The 9,183-nt window shown below is 46.3% G+C and overlaps 1 protein-coding gene across 2 annotated transcripts; it reads right to left on the reverse strand.

The window, feature by feature from the left end:
- Positions 1-4,337: 4,337 nt before the first annotated feature.
- HOXD10 (homeobox D10) lies at positions 4,338-7,406 on the reverse strand. Of its 2 annotated transcripts, XM_026696728.2 has the most exons (3): positions 6,786-7,406; positions 6,581-6,713; positions 4,338-4,615 (listed from the first exon to the last, which is right to left on the reverse strand). In XM_026696728.2, the coding sequence occupies exons 1-3, from the start codon at positions 7,404-7,406 to the stop codon at positions 4,338-4,340; spliced, it is 1,032 nt and encodes a 343-aa protein (XP_026552513.2). The 2 variants fall into 2 exon arrangements, with proteins under 2 accessions (XP_026552513.2, XP_087778624.1); XM_087922498.1 differs by having other exon boundaries at positions 6,581-7,406.
- Between the last annotated feature and the right edge of the window lie 1,777 nt (positions 7,407-9,183).

Here is a 9,183-nt window from a genome sequence, read left to right on the forward strand (position 1 = left end):
ACTGTTTTAACTGGGGATTTTCGCCCGGTCCGGGGAAACAATCTTGGAATTTTGCAGCCTTCCCAGCTTCTACTATTGGTCCCTCCGCCCACGTGATGATCATATTTACCAATACTCGAAGTAAATCAATCCGCTACATTGGCGTTCGGGAAGGGTGGCTGGCATGATTCCATGAACACACACACTCACTCACTCACTCACTCACACATTCTCTCACGCACACACTCACACATACGCACATTCTCTCTCACACACGCACACATTCTCTCAGACGTACACATTTCTCTCTCTCACACACGCACATTCTCTCTCTCCCCCTCTCTCTCCCTCAACTGCACTGGAAAAACGAAAGTCCTGATATTATGCGCCGTGGGGGTGTGGGACGGAGTGGGGGGGAGAGAGAGCGAGAAGAGCCGAATCCTTCCACGGCAGCCCTGCCTCAGCCCAGGCTCCGGGCGTGGCCCTCCCCGCAGAGGGAGCAGCGCAAGTTGGCGGATTTATTTATTCGCCTTCTCGGGCTGCGTTTTCTGCCACCCGTTTCCCCCGCCTGTCCGACGAGCGGGCAGCGCTGACCCGGCTGAGCTCGTCCCTCTCGCTGTCCAGGAACCCCTGAGAGATCGCCAGGGGGAGGAGGAGGAAGGGCGCCTGTCGCCAACCCGGCCCCAGGAAAGCGAGGGCGAGAGGCACCTCGTGCAACTGCGCAGTGCGGGGGGCTCGCTTGGCCAGAGCGAGGCTCGGGAACCTCTTGGAGAAACCGAGCGACAGACGCCGCTGCGCGGGAGAGCCCCCGTTAAAACGGGAACCCCCGTGGAAGGGGGTTATAAATGGAAGAAGGGAGGGGGTTGCCCCGGGCCTCGCCTGAAAACAGGTGGAAGTCGATACTTTCTCTCTCTCTCTCTCTCTCTCTCTCTCTCTCTCCCCCCGCGATGATTTTATGCTTTTCAATAAATCTTTTATGAGATGCATTTGATTACAGATTAATGCGCTCGTCGTCTAGTAAAACGGGCTGATGGCACGGAGCCCCCTCCCTCCCTCCCTATCTGTCTCTCTGCCTCCCCTCCCCTCCTTCTCCCCCCCTCCCCTTTCTGCGTTCAGGGCTAACATCAAGCTGAATGCCGGCGCTTCCCAGAGGTCTGAACCGCAAGGGCTTCAAAGAAGCGGCGGTATAACTTGCAGGAGTCCCAAGAGAACACAAATAAATGAGCGCACCTCGTGAATGGAGCGGCTTCGGCCTTGCTACGCCCAGCCCGCTGGAAGACAGCAGTCGAAAAAGGAGGGGTGGGCGGGTGGAGGGGGCGCCCCTGCCCACTTCCAGGAATAAATGCTTTTTTTTTTTTTAAACTAGTCGGGAACCTCCGGCCACCTCTCCCCGCCCCCCCCATTGGAATCGAGGAGTTTCAGCCGCGTTTTACCGCCTTTATTACGGGACTGGTGGAGGCCAAGTTTCCGCCTGTAGGTTTTAGCGCTAAGGCGAACAATGGTCTCGCCGGCCTTCTAGTAATTCAACTCCGCCTCCACTTTTTTTTTTTTTGCAAGCGCTCTCTCTCTCTCTCTCTTTATTTTCCTTTTCTTTTCCCGAAAGGCTAGACCTGGGTTCGCTTTGAACGAGGGGCAAGAATCCAAAATCTTGGCGTCAATGACACAAGCCGGACGCTGGTGTCCGGCACCTTTGCCTCCCGAAAGGCGGAGAAAGACGAGGTGGAGGCGCTTTCCTGGTTGTTTATACCCCTCCTTTCGGAGGTTTGCTAGAAGGCAGCGGTGTTGCGAGTTTACAGCTCTATTCCTTTTCATTTCAAACCAACGCGAAAGCCTTCGGTTTATTACGGCAAACGCACACGTTTATGGGTGTGTGTGTGTGTGTGTGTGTGTGCCCGTGCCTTTGGGTCTATGCACAAGCACGCACAACCAGCCAGCCACGCGCAAGACTGAGAAACATAGCTATCCTAATTGGTATGACAATGTGGAATCGGCTGGCGCAGAATTTATGTTCAAAATAAAGTGGGCTTGGAGACGCTGCCGAAGAAGGCAACGTGTCGGGTGTTTCTTGAAAAGACAGTTTCCCTCTTTCCCTCTTCCAAGTAGGTTACACATCCAAATGCTGTTATGTACAGCAAGGAGGTGTCCGGATACCAAACGGACTGACATTTCAAGCAGTAATGTATAAAGGAAACCGTGCTCGATCCACCAGATCAAAAGGAAACAGGCGAGGGACATCAGCAGATAAACAAAGAAAAACGAACGGTTCACTCATGGGCAAAGTTTTCTTAATACTTCCCTGGGAGTCAGTAATACTCAAAAGACTTTCCTAAGGACGGAGCCCTTCGCCAGCTCGGGGATTCTTCTCAAAAAACTTCCTTCGCGGACTAAAAGCAACCAGAACTCCGGGCTTCCTTTTCCGAGTTACTCAGGTATCACTAGGGAAGCAATACAGTATTTTCGGAAGGGCAGAGATAAGGTCCTGGTTTACAAAGCAAGCTGGGTCAATGGGGGACCTGCTCGTTGAAGGTGAACACAGATCCAAGCATTTGGACGTCCTTCGGTGGAATCCTTGGTTGTTTTGTCAACTTGGTTGTTTTCTTGCAAACAAACATTACTTTGGTAATGAAATGTCTGCAAGAAAACAAGTCAGAGACCACCAAGGACCCCACGGTTCAACCCTGAGTTAGAAATATTATCTTCCATGGTACCATTTGGACTTCATTTGAGAGTCACGTTCATTTGCAAACTCCCACTTAAACGTAGTTTCTGCTTCACTGCTTCTTTGCCCCCAGTTTTTTTTTTCCCCTCTCTCAACCTCCTTTTCCTCCCTTTCTCCCTCCCAGCCTCCTTTTGCAGAAGATAAAATGACTGCTGGTAATATTTATTTTGCAGGAATGTGGGAGGCAAAAAGTCCCAAGCTTCAATATCTTGACATTTGGCACAAGAACAATCAAAACAGCCAAGATTGCAGGGAAATTGAAACAGATTTGCACTGATCCATGCCCACACAAATCCCGTGCACCCGTTGCAACAGGGCAACTTTTGAAAACGGAGTGGAAAGGGCTAGGTAAGATAGACTGGCAAAATTATTTCTCTGATTTTCAGAAGGCGAACACTCATTGCAGTTTCCTCTGCCTAATTAAACACACACTGTCTCTCTCTCTCACACACACGCACACTTAAAATAAAGCATGATGCGTGGGAGGTTTCACTTAAGTTTCCCTTGCCTGCTAGGTTGCCCATGGCCAATATTTACAAAACATCCTGTTTATCCTGCTCCAAATATTGCCTTACTTTGGTTTGAGGTTTCTGCTTTGCTTGTTTTTGAAGCCACCATGTAATTGTGGAAAGGAGGCTTGTGTCCGCTTTATGTCAAAGGTTTTGTCCACTGTGAAAGCTTCCTACAACCAGCGCATTGATTTTGCATTTGATCTTACAGTTAACAGTCCTCAGAAAAGAAGGAGGAAGAGGAAGAGGAAAATGGGAACCAGTCAGAGGCCAGCAACTTCCCTTTCCTGCATGATTGTCTTTTCCCCGGGGCCCCCATGCAGGAAGGGATTCAGCCAACTCTTTGCTGCTCAGATTTTCTGGAAAGACGAATAGAACTCTAATAACTTTACAGGATTTATTGCATTATACATGCAAATAAGACATGCACAAAAAGGAGACATATTGCTTGTAAAGACCACGGGATTCCACATACGCACCACAAGGAGAGAGAGAAAAATATACGTCCATAGCGATGGGCGGAGGAGACCTTGACATGAAGCACAAACCTAACACATGGAAGGATGGAGATTTACATCGTCAAATGTGCTTGTTTGTCCTTTCTTTCGCTTCCCAAATCCAGGAAGCACATTTATTAATTTATTTCATTCAGTTATTGTTGTATATGTGCCAAACGTTATGGCCCATGTAGTAACGCCCACATAAATACCCATTGTTTAGTTAAAAACATAAAAAAGTACATTGTCTGAATAGTCAACAGCTCTAATAAGTTAAGATCGAGTTATAAGGATCAATCAGTTTACCCTGCATTACGATGAAGAAAAACAAATAAACTATACATGTGAACCAGAGAGAGAGAGAGAGAGAGAGAGAGAGAGAGAGAGAGAAAGACAGAGACAGAGAGAGGCAGACAGACAGAGAGAAAGACATATCATAGGAACATACATGGACATTTGCATCACTAAAAATAATAACAAAAGGACACATTATATCAGAAATTTTAAAAATTGAACACAAAGGCATGTACCCTCCACCGCTACCCACACACCCACACACCCACCTGGGCTAGTCTTTCTTAACCATGGGGCGACCAATGGCAACAGCATTATGGCCAGCCCAGGTTGTGCCGTTTAAGAGAAGGTCAGGTTAGCAGTCAGTTCTCGGATTCGGTTCTCCCTACTCATCTTCTTGAGTTTCATTCTGCGGTTTTGGAACCAGATCTTGACCTGCCTGTCAGTAAGGTTTACGCTCTTACTGATCTCTAGGCGGCGCTCTCGGGTGAGGTACATATTGAACAAGAATTCTTTCTCTAATTCCAGTGTTTGGTGTTTAGTGTAAGGACACCTCTTCTTTCTGCCACTCTTTGCTGTTAACCAATTGCTGGTTGGAGTATCAGACTTGGCTTCCTCTAGTGAAATCGAAGGGAGAAGGAAGAGGGGATGTGGGGGAAGACAAGACAAAACAAAACAGAAAAGAAAGGACCTCAGTCTCTTATACTGTAGCCTTGGCCATGAACCCATTTCCATTGTGTCTGACCGAAAGGGTGGCTTGCCTTGTGGGGTATGAAACACTGCCAGCTAGGTGACTACATTAATTCAGGAAGAAGTGTGATTTAAAAAAAACAACACACATTTATATTTTTTCATATTAGCTTTCTTAAAATTCCAGCAACACACAATTTACTATGATAGGGACTGTTCAGTTATATTCTTTGTGGGCAAATAGAATATACACTAGAATATAAAATACTTTCTTTGGGCAAGTGTCATTAGGTACACAAGGAATTTGTCTCAGGTGCTGAAACTCTCAGTGTACATGCAACAAAGTAACCATCATCATCATCAACAACAACAACAACAACATAGCAATAAGAGGGTAGTAAAGAAGATAAGAAGGATAATAATAATAATAATAATAATAATAATAATAATAATAATAATAATAATACATGGGTAAATAGACATAGACAGTATTGTGAGAATTAGGTGTTCAGTAGAATGATGGCATGAGAATATCTAGGCACTCTGGGAACAGACACATTTTGGTTCAACTATAACCTTTTCATGGGGAGGGTTTCAATCCTGCCGCCTTGTCAACAATGTGACCTTAATGGGTGTGACTTTTACAATCAGCCCACATCTTGTAAAACACTGATTCTAATCAAAAGATTGGACAGAAAGCCACAGTTAAAAACCCTCTGATTTCACTCATTGCGAAAGGGCCTCACCTATAACTCTCCTGCCATTGAACATTAAAGCGGGGATATTTTTGAACTCTCGGTTAACCCCAAAGTTTGAACAATGAATATCAAACTGAGAAAATAGATAGATAGAAAGATAGAAAGATAGATAGATAGATAGATAGATAGATAGATAGATAGATAGATAGATAGATAGATATAGATATATAGATATAAATATAGATATAGATATATAGATATAGATATAGATATGAAGATAGATAGATATGAGATATATATATATAAATATAGATATAGATATAGATAGATATAGATAGATAGATATAGATATATATAGAGAGAGATATATTCCTTTTAAGTATTCTCTCCATTCCATCCTCACATTAGATGCAGAATTTATATCTGATTTGTGTGCAATGCCCGTTGTTATCCTTTATTTCAAATATACATAATAAGGTCAAATTCTCACCAGTGGCTGCAAAATTATTTGTGTGTGGGGGGGGTGGGTTTCCTCCCTCCACCCTTCCAGAGATGAAATCTCCTGTAGCTCACCACCCATTCCTATTAAAGAAGATTAAACTCCAAACTATAATCAACCATTGGAGATTTAAACTGAATCCAAATGCTGGATGGACACCCCGTCTAGTAAAAAAGAAGAAGAAGAAGAAGATGAAGCTTGCTTCTAAAGCCTCCCTCTTTCAAACTTTTATCTGGTTCTGCGCCATCTCCTCTAAAAGAACACTCTTATTTTGAAGTGCCTGTACCTCAGTTAGATTCATGAAAGCCCACAGAGGGAAGGTTGAATCTGAGTGCGACTAGGGAAGAGGGCGGTGGGGAGCGGGGTGCTGAACAGACTGTAATTTCACAATTCTTGGGATGTTCTGTTTGGACGCCCAGCCCAACGAAGGGGGCAAAAGCAAGTTCCAGAGCAAGGAAGAGAAGTCGGAACAACAGATTGCAGGGAGCCCTTAGCTGCTCCCGCTTTCCCTGGGCGTCTAACACCTGGAGTACCCAACCGAGGGGAAGAGGGCGAGCGGGCGAGTGAGGACAGGACGGGACGGCGGAAGGGAGGGAGGGAGGGAGGGAAAGAGGAGCGTCTTTTCTGCTGAGCAATGGTGGCAGCGGTTTTTCCTCGCATTTACGGACGTTCCCAACTTGGCAAACCATACCGACCTTTGCTCTCTTTCTCTTGGCTTTCTGGGCTGGAGGCGGCGGCGGCGGCGGCTTCGGCCAGGCAGCTCCGCTCGTCCGGCAGCGCTGACTTAGACTCGGCACTTTCCACTTGGGAGGAGGCTTTGGCGGAGTTCTCCGGCTGGTGGTGCTGATGGCCGCCGCCGCCTCCGCCTCCGCTGCTACCGTTGCCTGGGGCGGCGGCGGCGGCGCTGGGATTTTCATTCATTTTCTTTTCCATCGGAAGTTGCGAGGCGAGCTGCGGCTTGGAAACGCCGCGCGGGTTTAGCTGCAGCAGGAGCGTGGAAGTGGCTTCGGGGCTGTTCTGGTACTCTTGGGCTTTCCCAGCGGCGTAGGTCTGGCTCAGTCTGAAATACCCTGGGACGGGGACCTCGGGGTTCTCCAGGGGACACGAGTCAGAGACTAACCTCTGGTAGGAAGGAACGTCGGAAGAGGAGGCCAACTTGGACCTCTTGTCCGAGTACATGCAGCAATTGGTTTCCTCCTTAATATTGGTCGCGAAGGAACAAGTGGGCACCTGCTGGCTAACAGGTTGCTCTATTCGGCACGGCCTGTTGGGATCGGTCCAATTGTCTACTGGAGGGATGTAGGGATGCGCGTTCATGCCCATATTTTGGTGGTTGGCTTCTCTTTTGGCCAGAGACGGTAGCAGTCCACAGGTTTGCATCCCGTACGTGCCAAGGTCTGTGCTGGGCGGCATGTACATGCTGGCGCTGTTGGAATAAAAGCTACTATCGCTCCTGCAGGCACTGATCAGGGAGTCGACTAGGAAGGTGTTGGCGGCAGGAGAGCTGTTGGGAAAGGACATTTTGGGGTGGAATTGGGAGAAGAGAGAGGGGGTCCTTTGTAGGCTGACATCTCCACGAAAACATTCCCGGCGTGTAATTGTGGATGCCTCCGCACGACCACATGACAGGCGAGCCAATGAGATTCGAAAACGGCCCGGGAGCCGCGACCTCCCCGCCGGTCACGTGCTCCCCGAGACACGCCGCGCTCCGGCCCAAAGGTGGACAACAGCGACACCTAGGATGCCCACCAGGAAATGCAGGCGCTCGGCCGGCCCGCCGCAGCCCCCGGACGCCTTTCTTCTCCTCTTCCTCTCTCTGTGTCTGTACCACCCCACCCCCCGCAACCGCCGTTTCGGGGATGTGTGTATTTGCAAAAGTCAATCCCGCTGCACTCCGCTGATTTAAAAGAAGGACATGCAATAGGCTGTTCTAATTCCTCTCCCCCCACGTTCCTTTTTATTACCACAGAAGCGAGTCAGTTGAGCTTGAATTTAAAGCAGTTTCCGTTGTTTTGTTCCAGAAATGTGGAACACCTACTTCAGTTATAAGACTGGATAAGCTACCCAGAGGGTAAAAAGAGGATGAAAGCATGCAACATATAGAGCATTGGTCATCAGCATCCCAGTCTGTTTCTGTCTCCAACTGCATTAGGGTCCACTTCCATAAACTGGCCTCCACTGGACCCTCAGAAGAACTGGCCTTAGGCCAATTGTTTTCCTCTCTTCAAAATTAAAAGTCTTTTTTGGGGGCGCGGGGGGAGGAATCCCCAACTAGTAACATCTCTCTGACAAAAAGAAAGGCATGGAGGGCGAGTTGGGAAGAGAGAATATCTGCGGGATGTTTGTTTCCCCAGAAATGTCATTGTTTGGGAAGAAGGCAGGGGTGGGAAACGTTTGCCTTTTATGGCTTTTCTAAAAGCATTGGCTTCTGACAAGATCCGAAATGGTAACAGAATTGATTAATACAAATTAAGAGGAATCAGGGCGATCAATACAACCCTCATCTACATGCTCCAAGCCAGTTAGTAATTTTCTTGCTTCTGCAGCTTTTTCAAGGGTTATTCCCTCTGTAGCCACACGCCAGAAAGATACTTTATTAACAAATCAATCTAGGCTTTGTAAAGGATAAGATTAATAGTTAAGATTTAGCATAATAGTGTTCACATTATGAATTATTGAAAATTATACCATTGATTTTTCCTTTTTTCTCCTAACCGAGAAGGTCAACTTTTATTTTAATACAAATTGTCAGATATAAAAGCTGGCCTATTACGATAAGGGCTTACTCTGTTTTTCTGGTTCTCCCCCAAGTTTTCTTAGGTTAAAGAAAGAGTGGGGGATCACAAACTGTGTGTGTGTGTGTGTGTGTGTGTGTGTGTGTATACACACACACACACACACACACCATATATATACATACATATACATATATATATATATATATATATATATACAGTATCGCAGAACAACAGAACAAAAAAAGCTGTTATGCTAAAAGGTACTTTACAATGTTTTTATATAATACTGATGAACTGCTTAAACATCAATGCACGAACTTACCTAAAATAAAAGCAAACAGAACTATAGTTTTCTTGGCCTCACTTTATACATTTCAAAAATGGCAAGGATCTACAAACTGACCAAAAAATAGAACATTACCTCTGCCTGTTGGAAAATGTAGAGGTTTTGTCTTTCAATATACTTTTTTCAATATAGCTTAGGATAAAGTTTTGTCTTCTATGAAATAAGGTTAAAGAATGAATGATTGTGAAATGACTGGATTTTAATTAAAAATTGA

This window comes from Pseudonaja textilis, chromosome 1, assembly GCF_049901715.1.
Source record: "Pseudonaja textilis isolate UNSWEBS1 chromosome 1, rPseTex1.2, whole genome shotgun sequence".
Lineage (NCBI taxonomy): Eukaryota > Metazoa > Chordata > Lepidosauria > Squamata > Elapidae > Pseudonaja > Pseudonaja textilis.